Consider the following 16,813-nt stretch of genomic DNA (forward strand, 5'->3'; position numbering starts at 1 on the left):
GCACGAGATGTGGCACGAGATTTCAAACTATTGAACCACGTTGTATGTCATCACCACCTTCATGTGTTTCAAATATTGTACCATATTGCCATATTGTGTAATGCAGGAAGAGGCACAAATAATGAGAAATAAATCGGTTGGAAGCACTAACAATAATTCGGCCCTCTAATCTCTCAAGCACCCACGTCGATGGATTTTCATTAGAGGTGTCATACAGATTTCCCCAAGCTTCCCTCTGTTCTGACTCTGTTCCAAGAGTCAGAACTAAACACACAGAGAGGCAGCGTTCAGCTTTGCTGCTCCACATATCTGGAACAAGGTTCCTGAAAGCTGCAGGTCTGCTGAGACCCTCAGCTCCTTTAAATCCAGGTTGAAGACTTTTCTGTTTGGACCAGACTCAATCGCTGCATCTCACTACTGCATTTTTTTTTCTGAAACTGCACTTATTCATTTTCTTTTTTCTTGACTGTTTTAATGTTTTCAAAACTGTTTTTAAATCTGCTTTTAATGATTTTATGTGAAGCCCTTTAAATCACTCTTTTATATATATATATATATATATATATATATATATATATATATATATATATATATATATATATATATATATATAATCTAACTAATAATTTCACAGTTACAAAATTTCTCTCTGTAAGGAAGCAAGAACTCAGAGAAAGCTAAAAGTCAAAGCCACAAACTGACTGATTCTCATGTCCTCTACTACCACAGTCGTAGTACTCAGGTCTTCTGAGTTCAACTCACTCCTTGCTTCATCCCATTGTCTCAATTGTTCATGCTCTCTTTCACACTCAGCCTTCCTGCCTGTCTCTTACTTTATTTTCACCCTTTTGTTTGTGCTCTCCTTCCCTTAGTGCGAGCAAACTACAGCACTCATCACAACATGTGACTATGGAGATCACCCTGCCTCCCAGCCGTGGTCCCCCTCCTTCAAGCTCCCCAGTGTAGTTTCCAAGAAGGAACAGAGAGATTCATGTTTAAACAGTGGAAAGAATAAAAGTCAGTTAATGCGACCTCATTACGTAAATGCTCTCTGCTCTTATGAGCTCTGACCACAACTGTAAATGACACAAGCAAACTATGGTCAGTATAGCGTGCAGTGGAAGAGTGCTTACGTCCAACATCCGACTGCATTCACAAAGAGTACAACTGAGGTCCAATAGAGGGCAAATAAAAGGCAACTGAAAGTTGAAGCAATGAAGAAGAGGAAATGCCGCTTCAACTGGAAAAGATGATGGTGATGAGATTATTAAAAAAGACTCAACAGAAAGCTGAGCTCTAACAACTCACCTATGACGCAGAAAGGCTTCCTGGCAAAGCGGAGTCGTCCCTGCCATCCTCTGTAGCGACAGCAGCATCCTGACGACCAGACACGGAAGATGTACTCCAACCCAAACACTACAATCATCACAAACTCCTGTTTAAAGAAACAGAAATAGTCGTTGTTTTGCCAGTGTGTTGATGGTGGTAACAAGAGATATTCATATGGTTTTCCAGGCCTTAAACTGTATGTTAACCATTGTTTGTTATTGTATATTACAAATACACCATCAAACCTTATTGTACATATCATTAATGCAATGTTTTTTTATCATTACAATAGATGCCAGGTTGACTGGTGTTGTGTGGAATAGTGGGTCTGATAATGACTGTGACAGGATGTTGGTTAATGCACACATTGAGCTCCTATTAGATAACAATTACTGCCTCAGCTGCAATCATGTGCAGTAAATGACCGACTGAATAAAAAACAGACCTTGTCCTTGATCTCTCTGCTTTCAGTAGGAGGCTTTTGAGTCTTTTCAAAAGCATCTCTGCTCTTATGCTCTCTAGCAGCTTGTTCCGTCTGACTGTCTTTCTGAGGGTTACTTTGTACTACACTTAGTGTTATTAGCACTTTCCAGTTTGAGGGCAGACACTTAAACAAAGGAGGCACTGACCTTAAATTCTAGGTCTGCTCTCAAAATCTAGATTCAACATCGCCCCTGTAAACTGTTAAATCACAAAAAGTATGTATCTCCTTGCTTGGGAATCCCTAAAAACTGGGTATTTCACCTGGATTGGTGAGGTTTTATTGGGTGTAGCAGTGCACGCTTCAGCAAAATCTGTGACTGTCTTTTGGTTGATGGTTGTCCAGTTTCTTACCAGAATGAGGAGACAATAGGAGGAGAAGTCCTGATGAGCTGGGATGGTTGAGAATACAGAGAGGACAAGGCAGCTGAAGACCAAGACAAACCTGAACAGAGCAACAGAAAAACAAAAGGGAAGAATCGTAAATACAACATACGCACAAAATTGGAATCTCTCAGGATGACATCAATGGTCAGGTCTTTGAAACAACCGCACCGACCAGCAGATCAAATCTCAAATACCAAAGCATAATTTTCACTGGTCACAAATATGCTGTTGACCAAAGAAAAGTGCACCAAAGTGGAATCGTCCACTTTATTTTCCTCTGCGACAAACTCTTGAACCCACTCTGGCACTGGAGTAAGAGCAGAACACGAACAACCTGGCAGCACAATCATAGAACCTATTTCCTCTCTGCAGTGAACCATGAGGCGGACTATTATTCAATTTCCTGAGATATCAAGTTAATCATGCTTGTTTGTGTAACGCGATTTGCAAGAAACAAGCAGTGAATCTGCGGCTATTGGAAAACAAACAGAATCCGACCATTTCCACACTCCGAATGTGGTCCCACCGCCAGGAAACCGTAACATGTTTTTTTCCATCACATTGATCCTCCAAAAACACGTCATTGTCTGAAATAGCAGCATAGTTTTTAGAGTACCGGTGGCTCTTGATGCTAAACAGTGAGAGCACATCTGTGTTTTATCATCTGAGATCTCCTCCTAAGCCTGCTGGAGAAAGACCGGTTGACATGCTTTGTGCAGGCTTTTGGAGAGCAGACACAGTTTTTTTTATGTCATGTCCTGCTTCACGTTTGTACAATTATACATTAACAATTAAGACTGCAGATCATTCGCTAAGCTCAAACCTTTATGCATCTAAATATGTGGAAAACTGACTTTAAAACTTCACTCCCGGGGAACTAGTGTCACAATAGTAGGAGCCAGGCTGATCTCCTAAAAACTAAGTTTCCATACAACAAAACTGCATTGTCAAAGGTAAAACATATAGAGTTAAAAGAAAAGTCGATGTTGGCTCATTTTGATATTTTAATTAAATAACATAACAAATGTACTTGTTTTTAGCCAAACCATGATATGATTTTTTACTGAACAGAGCAAATTAGTTTGGTTGAGTTTTTTGTTGTTGTTTTTCCGTTTCAACTTACATCGTTAAAGAAATTAAAGGAATTCTTTCCAATTTGAAAATTTGGATTTCATCCAGTGTTAGAAAGGGGCATGTGCCGAGCGGGTCAGTGTCCCACAGCTTACAGTACAGGCCCGGTCAGGCCCTCTTTGACATCCAGAGAAGCTAAATGGATTTAGCTTCTCTGGAAATGAAAATTTTCCACAGCCACTCGGATGGTTATGTCATTATTTCTCAACCCGTATGTTCTCCTCTTGCTCTCTCATATGTCTGGAGGTTCGTAATGAAGCAAAAGCATTAAGTATCAAAAGTTTGAGGTTCACTCTGTTGACATTTCCTAGATTTGAATAATGTGATTTTGATTGGAGGAAAACATCTAGTGACAAGCATTGTGGTGCTGTCATCTGAACAGAAAGTTCCCTGTCACCGGCACACCTACGCCTCTCGCACTTACAAGGTTGTCAGACCGAAAATTACAGAGTGACAATCAACTCCCTCCATCCATAGCCAAACTCGTATTTCAAGTTTGAATATATTTACTTTAAAAGAGGGTAGGGAATAACTGAAAAACACCCTGACAGCTTCATTAAGCTCTCAACCAAACTCACTCATTAATCCCACAAACTAGTGTTCTTAGCCAGCCTTGCTTGTCATCATTCCCTGTGCTCTTAGGTGGCAGAATATCTCTGGAGTGTCTTGTGCCGCACTTGCAGCAGAGTGATCGCTCCTAACCTTCCGAACAGCCACAGCAGAAAATTAAGATGGTTTATGCGCACACGCACACAAGCACACACACGCACACACACACACACACACACACACACACACACACACACACATCAATCCTTCCACCTACTCATCCAATCACCTCTTCCACCCTCCACTCACTTTGAAACAGAACCCCTGAATGGGGGTAAGTGCTGCTATAATTTGCATAATCAAATTAATGTAGGCTTTGTAACATTTCAATTAAGTGCCATTGATGCAGACCTTATCCCTAGTTCAGTTTTCAGGAATTACAAAATATATTTGAATTTATTGAATAGATTTGTTAGTAAAATTGGTTCTAGTTTTGAGAAGAATGTCATCACACAACATCATTTCAAATTTGATTGGTGGATAAAAAAAGGTATATATATAGTAACTGTGTACGGATGCAGGGCCAGCTGGGTGTTGGGAAGCGGGATATGGTTAAACATAAGTGATAGTTATTAATATTATTTCATATTAGAATATTTAAAGTTGTTTACAGTTTCTCAATCTGCCGCATGTTTGAGAAAGGTACATGCAACTCTAGACTAAAAGAAAGAGTGTGTCAACCATTACGTGTTAATTGGGTCACAGAGCACTCATCATAGCTTAATAATGCTACAAAATTGAATCTGATTGGTCTGAGGAAGATCTCACTTACGTGACATGTAGACCGATGCTGTCCATGGTCCTGAAACCAAATTCTCTGTTGGTTGTTGATTTATCATTTGGTTTTACGGTCCTCATCTGTGGTGTTTTAATTATGTTGATATGAAGGCAGATATTAAATTATCTATGTCTGTTTATCTCCTAGGTGTCTTGACTTATAACTCTGTCATTTAAACTGAGCTGTGCCATGGATTCAAAACACATCATTACATCCCAGCGTTCCAATCCGACCTGCAGCACATTCCTGCATGGCATCCTTTCTCTTTAACCTTTTCCTGCCTAGTTAAATTCTTTACACACATTTTAGAATAACATTGGTTAGTAGTACTCAGCCTGTAATATCAGTTGTATTTATGTTTTTTTTTTTTCCCATACTAGTGACTAATAATCAGGATTTACTGGCCTCTGTTGCAACATTATAACAACCCCTTTTATTTAGGTGCAATGCTACATTGCTGGAAAACCCCTTTAATGGGGTGACTCATTGACTGAATTAACTAGAATGAATAACGCTGTAAAAGTTCTCAGATCCCTGGATGATGTTGTCTGATCAACTGTTCAAAACCCAAAGAGATTTTGTTATAAATCCTCTGATCTTTTCTTTTTCCAATTTGTCTAATACTTTGATTTATGACCAAATATCATCAGACCTGACAGTCTCATCAGCCTCAGCTGTACTTTGTGTGTATTGTTATTTAGCAAAAATTAGCAAATGTTAAGATGCTGAACATGGCATAAACATTATAACTGCACAATATTAACATTCTAGCATGCTGACTTTAACGTTTAGCTCACATCCCAGCCCCTCAGTACAAGGTTATGTAAAAACTACATAAAATTTGCATGTACTACTGTTAGGAACACAAAGTTTGTCTCAGGCAAATCCATTAGATAAAGGCTAGAGATTAACTGGTAAAGGGGTCAGTGTACTTGCACGCTTTTCTTAATTTCCTACATTACAGTATTACATTTAGCTGACGCCTTTATCCAAAGCGACTCACATCTTTGCTCTATACGCCGACACAGCGACGAGGAGCAATTAGGGGTTAGGAGTCTTTCTCTTGTGGGGTTCAAACCACTGATCATCTAATTGAAAGTGGGGCATGTTAACCACTAAGCCACAGCCCCACACCTACAAATAGTTCGACAAAATGATCTCGAAGGTAATTTGTTTTCTCTTTACAATTAAGCAACATGGTCATCGTAAGTCATCCCTGAGTCCAATGAGTAAAATATCCTACCTTTACGATGACTGTGACCCACAGACATGGTGACCTTCCCTGCGAGGTTACTTTCCTTCACAGTTGCTCAAGCATTTCATCTCTCAAAGCATTCTTTACATGTCATGTTGTTTGACAAAGTGTTGGTCTCAAACAGCGGCAGGCCCTCTCAGTGTACTCAGCATATTTCAGAGGCTTACATGGTGGAGGACCGGATTTAAGAGACGAGTCAAACACTGTTAGAATGTAATAGCAGTATTTAAACAAGTGATAATAATCGGTGTCTTTACACTCCTTCAGCAGTCGCACACATTGAGCACAAATACACTTAATCTGCAAGACAGCATGTATGTGCATATTTTCTGTGCATCCGCCGCTACGTGCTATAAGCCACAGTGCTGAGTGTGACTGTAAAGCTCAGATAGAACAATTTCCATAATGCACCTGGCTCTTTGAAAGGATGAAGCCAGAAATGCACTTTGTATTTTGTCAAGCTGTCGGGTTGGGTATTGTGTTTCTCCTTCCCTATGACGCTGATGTTATGCATCTCAGTCTGCGAGAGGCATTGAAAGAGAAAGCAGAATGAGCAGAATGTGTTTGGGGATTAGACAAGTGCAAATGAACTTGCAAAGTTGGCTCAAAGAGGGACTCAGAACAAGGATTTTCATGACATTCTACTATTGATACAGTGAGGTGTTTAGGAAGAGTCCTTTGGGTTTATTGGTTGGCGTGTGAAGCTTTCCACTGTGCACAGATTTCAAAAGAATATCACCGATTCTTTAAGACTGGCAACAGCCTGCAATGGAAATATTCTGTGGAATTTGTTGGTGCACTGTGCATCCACATAACAGAAAGCATTGCACAATGATCTGCATACGGTTTTATTAGGAATAACCCACACACACATGGAAGATTTTAAATGTTCCACATCTATAATTCATCATCTCTAACTAGCATCTTGTTGATTGCCAGGAGTTCAAATTACATTTGCTCATCTCTTACTTTGTAAACACAGAACTTCCTTTTCACGTCATTTAAGTTGATCTGTTTTATGTGCGCAGTCCGAACCGATGACACTCCACATTTTGGGAGTAATTAAGCATTGCTACTTCCATTACATCCGTAACACGAGCTAATGCTGTCAGTATCGCTACACGGCAAAGTTGACCTCCACTGACATGTTCTGAAACTACAGGGAGAGTTGGGTTGTGATAATGAGATGAAATGTGCTTCACTCTGCCTGAGGGCGTCACAAGCTTCATGTGTTTCTAGAATTCAGATTAACAGTGCAAAATATAAGCTTACTTAAGAATGTGGATAGAGGCTCTTGTGGCAAACACTGCCTCTGTGTACAGAGCATATTCAACAGAGTCAATGAAACTATTTTGCAGTTGCATTTTTTTGATGTACCTGTCAGCATCATGTGTGCCCTTACATCCTCCTCCTCATCAAATGTGAAAAAAATGTGATGCTAGGTTCAAGAGGTGTACATTGTGCTAGTTTCAGGAGTGGAACCTCTTTATTTATTTAAACGTAACGTCCCCAATATGTGATGCTTTGCTCTGTACAGAGAAGTCAGTACGGGCTGATATTCAAGTCTTTATCAATAATATAACAGGAGGCATCTGGAATTACAGAGGCTGAAAATACACAATCATTAGTTCATTTTTATTATTTGGTATTTTTCAAAAGTTTTACGATTCGGTTTGCAGTAAAATAAAGTTGATTTAAAGAAGTGTGACATTTCTATTTGTGCTCTTACTGACAAGAAGATAAGTATCTTAAAGTGGTACTTTAGGTTAAGACAAAAAGCCCAGCGGAGATTGCTTTCAAACAGCAAGCTTAAACCATTTAAATATCACTGATCACATCATGTCCTGATGTCCCTGGGAGACACACACAGGGACACAGTGTGTTCTGTGTATTTTGTTCTCTTTCAGCTCATAATGTATCCTGCCCCAAAAAAAAAGTGTCAACATGGATTTAACTACTAGTGCCTACTGTACAAGCCTGTGGGGGCAGTGCTAGGATCTGGGGTTGCTACAGTTGGTCAGGTCTAGATTCAGCAACGACCAGGTTATACCATCAATGGATTTTTTCTTCCCTGATGGCACGGGCATATTCCAAGATGACAATGCCAGGATTCATCGGGTTCAAATTGTGAAAGAGTGGTTCAGGGAGCATGAGACATCATTTTCACACAAGGAGTACCCCATAGAGAATCTTTGGGATGTGCTGGAGAAGGCTTTGCGCAGCGGTCAGACTCTACCGTCATCAATACAAGATCTCGGTGAGAAATTAATGGAACACTGGATGGAAATAAATCTTGTGACATTGCAGAAGTTTATGGAAACAATGCCACAGCGAGTGTGTGCCGTAATCAAAGCTAAAGGCGGTCCAACAAAATATGAGTGTGTGACCTTTTCTTTGGTGGCAATTTTTTTTTTGGCCGGGCAGTGTATATTACACTTGTAGACATTCCCTTTCTAAATGCAGTGGAACGCTTTGTGGTGTGGATTTCGCTCCAACTTTAATATCTGAATAATTACCCGAATGTTGTTCATGTTTGTGTTATATTGTATAACCAATTACTCAATCAGTTTAATTTCCTACTGAGTCCAAAAAGGATCATTAATGCAAAAACAGAGAGACAGGGTGCATCATCATGTAATGTTTCCCCCTCACAGCAGCACTGGAGATAGATTTAGCTTTGAAGCTGGGTAGATATATTACAACTTCACTCACAAATAAGAAACGCAAGAGGAAAACAAGAGGAGCCTGTCTAAGGACACGCACACAATCCTCTGCTGTGGATTGATGTTCTACTACAAAAACCGAGTGTGAGTAATAAAGCTACACAGACCACCCACAGGGCACAGCTATCTCACACTCGTCATTTGAACACAGTAAAAGAAAAAAATCTCAAAAAAACTGCTATAAGTGTATAATGGAAAGTTAAGGGCTTTTAACACGCTTGGTAGAAAAGAACATCTGGATAAAACCACAAGTGTGCAAACCCGTAAAGCAGCTTCACTCTAGTTTAATATGTCCTGTTCTCTCATGTCGAGGCTCATAAAGAGGCTGTGCAAATTAAAACTCCATCAGCAGAGCTGTAGGAGGACTTGTAATGGAAAGTGAAGGGGAGGAAGTGAACAATTCTGACTTGATGCAAATGAGCCAGACCCTGATTGTGTGGGTTTTCACTGTTCATGACACAATACATTTCTGATGAAGTGCATTTTATTTGAAAGGTATAATATGTATAGAGTTACAGAGAAGCAACAATGTTGGCATTTGTAATAATTTATTTATATTATATTTGAATATCTATCCAGCTTACTACAATATGTTACAAGTGGCTCATGCCAGCCACTAAGATAACAATAAGACAACATAACCTCATTTTAATTTCATTATCTTGATTATAAGTGCAGCTCAGAGTTCTCATTTACAAATACATTAAATCAAAGATTAGCTCATCGGTGAACGTGATTTATGCCCGTAACACACTGGGCAATAGTGATTTTTTATCAATGAAGAACTTTTATGGTCCCAAGCTACTTTACAACGGGATGAAAGCTCGTTTTATACAATTGTTTTTATTGAGTGGCCCCTAGCGGCAGGAATTACATACGGTAAGTTTAAATTACAGGAGACCACAACTATTAGAAAAGTAGCAAGTGGTAAATTCAAATGCAATATTTGTTAGAAGAATATACAGTTTAAAAGTTCTCTCAAACTGTTATTATTATTATTTTTTCAATTAATTGTTGAGTCCATGAAATATCAAGATGCCTTACAAGTTCCCAGAGTCAGAAGGGACATCTTCAAAAGTAAAAAACTGCTTAAGAAAGTAGAGCCAGCACGTGTTTGTCATTTTTGCATGATAGACGGCTTACACAATCAAATATCAAAATATCTCTTCATTTGCCAAACTAATGTCTGATCACTTTACTGTAATGTTGACGGTTCAAACTTCAGTCTTTACAAAACTAACATGTGATGTAAAGTTGTTTAGAGACACTTCAAAAGAGACACACTTTCACATCTGGACCAGAACACATTTCAGTCACAGACCTCGCTCCTACCAGACAGACCCGCATCTGGTAACTTGGCATCTCCAAATCACTGAATATTTCATGCACAGAGATGTGCTGGACTGAAACAGAGATGTTTGGTACTTGATGGGCAGCATCTTGGAACAGTGTTTGGCAACATGCTGAAACTGATGTAATTATTAAGGCCAAAGTGGTACCAACAAGCCACAGTTGTTGTATGTCAATGGTGTTGTCACTTTGTCTCATTATGTGCGTGTCCATCCACCTTTTATGCATAGTTTCAATTTGTGCTTAAATAATTTTTGAGGGGTAACGTCCAAAATTCAAAAAGATAACTTGAACTATCGCAAAAGAAAGTTCGTATGCTTGACCGAGGTTTAAAAGTTGGTGTATCTATAAAATACAAAGTGCAATGTAAACAGATGAAGCAAATAAACTATGTCGTACATGAAGCATATGACGTTAAATTCCACACGTTTCCTCATTGCTCCTCAACCTTTTAAAAGGTTCAACTGTTTTAGTTTAATCATCTTTTATATTATTCTATGTTATAGTAGTTCTTTTTTATTGGAAAACTGACGCCAACTTCTACTTATATCCATCAACCAACATAGTAACTGACGGTAGTGGATTTAAACAAGCTTTCTTCCCCATTGTTTTTTGCATCATTTCACAAAATGTTAGCCAGTGTTTGCAAGACATACATTATGATGGACACCTAGCTACTGTCTCACTGCGTGTAAACAAATGCTCTGCACCTGATTGACCATTCATTATTATCAAGAAAATCTGTTGCCAATTAAGACTAGACTCAAGATAAAAGGGCCCTTTAAGTCACACTTTATGAAAATATCACACACACCGCTCATATTATCCCTGTTATAGGAGAGGATATTATCCAAAGCAATCTGTCTCAGGAATTAATCCGTGTCATTTGCAAGCTCATTGATCCTATTTCACAATTGAAAGTGTCCACAGTGACTTCCTTGTACAATCTCATGTGCTTAGTCTAGTAGCGACCCATTTCTCAGCGACTCTCTCTATTGATCAACATCGAAGAAAATGGTCTACTTTTGCCAGCCAGTGACGGGTCAATACTTGGACCTTAGAGCTCCACTTCTACCTCCACTCTCACTCTCTACAAACAAGTATAAATGGTGCCAGGTGATGGGATAATGAGGCACCCAGACAGAGACTCACCGAGGTCGGGGTGTGGCAGAGACAAACAGAGCTCTCATTGTCACACCATAATAAGAGAAGCACATGGGAGAGGAAGTGAAGCTGCGTCCTGAACTCACTCTATAGAGTTTGGAAAACTAATGCCTTTATGTGAGACATAAAGGTATCACCTGCCCAGAGAGCACTTAGGCCAACGGCACCTTGAACCACCACAGCCACGCTCCCCTGTGGTGTGGACAGCCACCTCCCCCAAAAGGTCAGATTCATAGATAAGTACTACTGCATGTGTGAAAGATGAATCAGCAAAGGGAGAAAAAAAAACTAAGTTAGAGGCTTCAATTCATTCAGCTGGGCTGCAGCGGAAAACAAGGATCTGAAAAGGTCAGCAGAGTTTAGATCAACAGGTTCACCAGAACTGCTCAACGCTAGAGTGAAGGCCATAGTAAAGACAAATTGACCCTGTGTTTAAAACTTCATGGCTTTAAACTAAATCAAAAAGCACTCTTTAAAGGGTGAACCACCACACACATTACTTTCATTTGAATGTGGAGAAGAGCAGCAGAGCCAAGTGCGGTGCAGCACATTCATTCACTGTGATATCCGCTCAGGCAAACCCCTGTGACCTCAAAATAGCAAGGACCCCATTAATCAACAGTGCAGGAGTGGGCCAGTCGATGGGCTGACTTCAATCATCCATCTCCATGCAGTCTAAAATTGGGTGATAACGAAGGATGGGGCTGATGGCTGAAATCATTAAAATGGGCTGAGCTGCTGTTCTAGAGCTGAATTATTAATCAAATTCAGATATACGTTGTGACAACAGCTTTTCAATCAATCTTTACTTTTAAATCTTCAGCTCCTCTGTTTTGTTATTTTCCTTTGGTGGCATTAGAATATAATCAATTTGGTTTGCCACAATAAATCTCTCTTTAAAGCATCACTTCAATGAACCTAAAATGATCGCAATTTACAAATGACAAACTTTTGTTTTCAACTTCAAAACTTTAAATCTTCTCTAACCTAATAGTTGCCAAGTTATTTAGTCAATTTCAAAAACGTATATCCTCACTTAAACATACACTGTTACTGGCTGCGATGCACTGATTGATCATGTCACAAGTGGTCTGCTTTAGAAATATGAGACTGATCGGGCGCTCATTTCCAGTCTTTCAGTCTCATATTTCTGGGCCGCCACTGCATGGCACACAGCGGTACAGACAGTAACGTCAAAGCCACACACATGCATGACATGTACTTTTTGAAAGATTTCACCAAATCGGTGCATCTCTGCTTTGCAAGAAAAACACACGACAATGCATACAAATTGAATGAATTTACATAACCATAATGGCATTAAATACCCACAGTACCGGTCGTACAGTTTCTGAGCATAAACAAGTCGGTAAGGCGAGGAAAAAAACAGCTTGAAGGCAAGCTGTGATTGTCTGTGAAAGTCTCAAGATTCATTTACAAGGCCAAACACACCAGTGTTTCCCAGTGGAGCAGAATACCGCAAGCAATAAATCAAAGCAGGCAAAAAAAGAAGGCAGTACAGCCGATGGGGTTGAAGACAAAACGACCATCAGAGAAGCAGGAATTGAAAGTAGGGTTAAAATAGATGGATAATTATCATGATGGAATGATAATGGAGTCAAGAAGGCACAGAAGGGGGGAAAAGTTTTCCCCATTTCTGATTCAAACGTCTGACATTTGTCTTGCACATGTCTTATGATATAATGTCTCCTGACCTGGCCAGAAATAAAACATATTTCAGCTGTTTAAACCTGTTTCAGAGAAATACTACCACTTAAATTACATGTAGTTCTTCAGTGGTAGACTGGGAGTAGAATCATTAAAATTGTGATAATGCTGTGATGAATTACCTTCTGGATGACATGACAATGACAAACGACCAGCAGGGGAGCAATAAAGACTTTACAGAGAAGCCATAAGCCCAACATTGATAGGATATATCAAAATGCAGAGGGATACAAGCAGAACTACTGTATGTGATGAGACCTTCATTATTTCTTAGCAGATATCTGATCAAAAAAGGTAAATGATTGAGTGTCCGTGTCTTTAACGGCAGTTGCAATAAACCAGATATTATTTGAATGTTAATTAGCACATTTGTATAAATTAAATAAGTTTTGTTCTTAGATTTTTCCTGCAAATGATTAACATATCTGGAAAAAGTTCAACATTTTGTTACTTTTACCACATTTTGTATAAAAGCCATTCACATAATCAGGATTCAGTGTTTTTTCCTCCATTTGAGAAAAACTGTGACAAAAAACATCACCCAGTTGTTATCTCATCTGAGATTGTGGTGTAACATAGGATGTTATGAACAGTCTCACAGAAGCAGGCATGTATCCCTGATCCAGTTGGTGTGAAACATGGAAAACAAACCAGCCTGTCTGCAGACCCATGTAAACAGATTTCCTCACGCAAAGGTCTGACACATCTCAACACTTGTATTAACACCTGTATGTAGTCAACTACTGACTGCTATTTCAAATATGCAATGTTAAATTGAGCGATATCTCATTAATATGTATTGTTAGACTTCAAATTAAACTAGATGAATGATAAATAACACATACTCGAATAATAAATCAATAATCTTTCATTTCAAATAAAATAAGGATTGGATTAAAAAATTAAATGCATAACAGAAATAATGTCCAAAGTACTTCATTTAAAAAAAAGAACTGAACTGAATTGTCTTGCAGCTGTAAATTGAGTTAGTTCAGGTGTAAAGTGATGCTGGAAAATTGGACAGTGCCACCTGCAATGATGCTGCTCTGTGCATACAAACATGACCAACAGTCTACAACTAAAGTCTGTGAGGCTGCACTGACTGTAGGCACAGCACTGCTGAGCAAACTACTTGAAGGTGTCGGTACACAAGGAACATAAGTACATAGAGTGCTGCTGAAAAAAAACACACAACGTCCATTGCAGCTGTGCTGGCCAAAGACAAACCGACATGGCTTCAACTTTTGCCTTTCACTTGTTTTCTTGTCAACAGGAGAACAATTAGCTAAATTGTGTTTTACATTTTCATCCCTTCCTACAACAAAGAACTGCACATGCTAAGTCAACCAAACGTTGTATCACAGACATGCAGCGTCTATTAAGGGAGTGGTTGGAAACTACAAATTATGTCACTGCGAACATTTACTTTTCTTTTATATTTAGCTTCATGATAAAACACAATTACTGAACAATGCTCCCAATGAGGAACTCGGGAGTGTTTTCTATATACTGTACTGTAGTTCTTTCATCATTTCATTACATTGTGTGGGTCCTTGTAAACTGTATGCGTAGGCTCTTTCATTTTAATTCACTTTAGGAAGAAAGACATCTACACAATGGCTTTGTAAAGCGCATTCAGCACCGAGCTATAATATCAGGCTGGGTTTCTATATTATTATGTCGCAAAATGATGAGATGAGACCCAGCCCCTATTTCATCCCTTTGCTCTTGGTTCATAAAGATGAATGCAATTTTGAATAAAAGCAATTACAACAAACAACATCTGAAAAAGATGAATAGACAGAGAAAACAAAGAGGGGTGAGGCTGCAGTGAAGCGATGACAGCGTAGTCTCAGTGGCTGATGCATACCTCCCTGCCGTCACTAACCTCCAGCCTCATCACCGCACAAAAGGTGGCGGGAAGACATTGTTAAAAGAGGTCTATTTTCTCACAACAACACGTAACGTGGTTTTCAGCAGTCAAACTCATTCCTGACGCTGCTCCACTGATCTCTTTGGCTCCACTGACAGCAGATATTAAGACCAAGAAAACACATGCACCTGATTGCATGCCATCACTCATGGGGAAATGATTTTCTGCGGAGTCCTGTGGAAAAGCAGTACACTTCCTGTTCAGTCGCAGAGTGGTGAACAGCACATTCTTTGGCGGGTGTTCAGTGTCTCTGTTAAAAGGATTTGTTACGCCGTTTTTAACAGAGTGGGTACGCTTCAGACCAATGCGTGCGACTGAGAGAGCGGCTCCGTTTTTGGGAAAACAATAATTGACGTTCCATATAATCACGCTCACGGTTTTCTGGAAAAACTGTTGACTTTTCTGTTCATGGTAATTTTAACTTTGAGCCACAGAAATCACAAATCCAAAACAGAAATCAAGAAGCAGATAAAAAGGCATTCCGATATTTTGGAGTGACAGGAAAGACACAGCAAGACATTTTCTGGTGTAAGATTGGTTTACAATAGCCAGGCTTCAGCGTCAAATGAGGGGCATGCACAAAGTCAGGAAGATAAAACGTATAAATACGGGAGCCGGATGGCTGTTTATGTTACAGTAACGATAACAACCTCACTGTAAATTACAACCGGGCTCAGGTCGTGGCCATGATCGGAGACAAATGGAAGCCAAATGGAAAGATGATATAAATCAGAGATGCTAAATCTATTCACTTTAGAATGTACAAGTTGGAAATTATGAGACATTTTCTGGTTAAAGGGTGTGGGAAGGATGAGGTTGGAGATGGAGGTATTTTCCATCCATTAGTGGCGTAGCATGAGATACACACATAATTCACTTTCCACATCTTCACCCAATTAACTAATCGTATCACAATTGAGCGAGCTCCGGCTGGATGTTTCACGTCAGTGAGAAGTAATCGAACCCCCAAAAGCTGAGCAAAGCTTTTCTCCCTTGAACTTGAACACAAACACACACACACACACACACACACACACACACACACACACACACACACACACACACACACAAAAGGGAGCTGAATATTTTAAAATAATTTGAATAATCAAAGCCAATGGAACCAAATTAACCATTTTTAAATGGTTAATTTTGGCAGGCATAGATACAGTATTTTTAACAGACAAAAATCTGAAGGTGCGGATGTTCCTGGCTTTGACAGCTGCTATAGCTAGGCATTGAAAATTCTTCGTAAAATTGATATGTTGATAAAATGTCTATAAAACACCGAATCTAAGACTAGAAACCAGGAGCCACAAAGACACACTGGTAGGAGGGGAAAGTCAAGCGCAGGTAAATTTGACAAAGAATGTTTTCAAGCAATTGACTTTAACCATGGGACCAAAGAGATTTAAGTCAGAGAAGTAAAGCAGCAATATGAGATATATGTTTTTCAGTGGCTACCAGGATTGTGCATATGTTGCACTCTACCGTAGACAGAAAATCTAGGCTAAAGCTTCTTCAGCAAAGGTCCCCAATCCCTTCAGTTGGCAAAGTAGACTATCCTCTGGCTTTAGAGGATCTTCAGAGGCTCTGCAGAGATGAACCCTCTTTGAGAAGGCAGCCGTTTTCACCTTCTATCATTTGAGTCCTTAGCAGAAGAGATACAGATGGGGGACAAATTAACATAAAGTGTCATTGTTAAGTGTACAACATCAACTGCATCTCACAACCACATTTGCGCCCATTTAAAATGACAATGGGACGAATTCATCAGTCCCAAAAATTAGCTGTAAATTAAATAAAAAAGGACAAAGTAGCAACAAAAAGGTTACCAGTCAGCTGTATTTCGTCCGAATACATGTCACATGTGCTAAAACAAATGTCGGTATGATTATTTTTGGGAGCATCTTTAGTGTTACTTTTGCTCGTTTCTCTGTCCACAGTGA

General features: G+C 39.4%; 1 protein-coding gene across 1 annotated transcript in view; it reads right to left on the minus strand.

The window, feature by feature from the left end:
- LOC137792818 (potassium voltage-gated channel subfamily KQT member 5-like) overlaps positions 1–16,813 on the minus strand; it is an 83,712-nt gene that overhangs the window by 21,393 nt on the left and 45,506 nt on the right. Inside the window, exons 2-3 of the mRNA XM_068588571.1 lie at positions 2,164–2,254; positions 1,309–1,435 (exon numbers count right to left, since the gene is read on the minus strand). Of these exons, the coding sequence (XP_068444672.1) occupies positions 1,309–1,435; positions 2,164–2,254 (218 nt within the window). The remainder of the gene's footprint in view (positions 1–1,308; positions 1,436–2,163; positions 2,255–16,813) is intronic.

Source organism: Clinocottus analis, unplaced genomic scaffold (assembly GCF_023055335.1).
Source record: "Clinocottus analis isolate CAN_PGR_092001 unplaced genomic scaffold, fCliAna1.0.p SCAF_22, whole genome shotgun sequence".
Taxonomy (NCBI): domain Eukaryota; kingdom Metazoa; phylum Chordata; class Actinopteri; order Perciformes; family Cottidae; genus Clinocottus; species Clinocottus analis.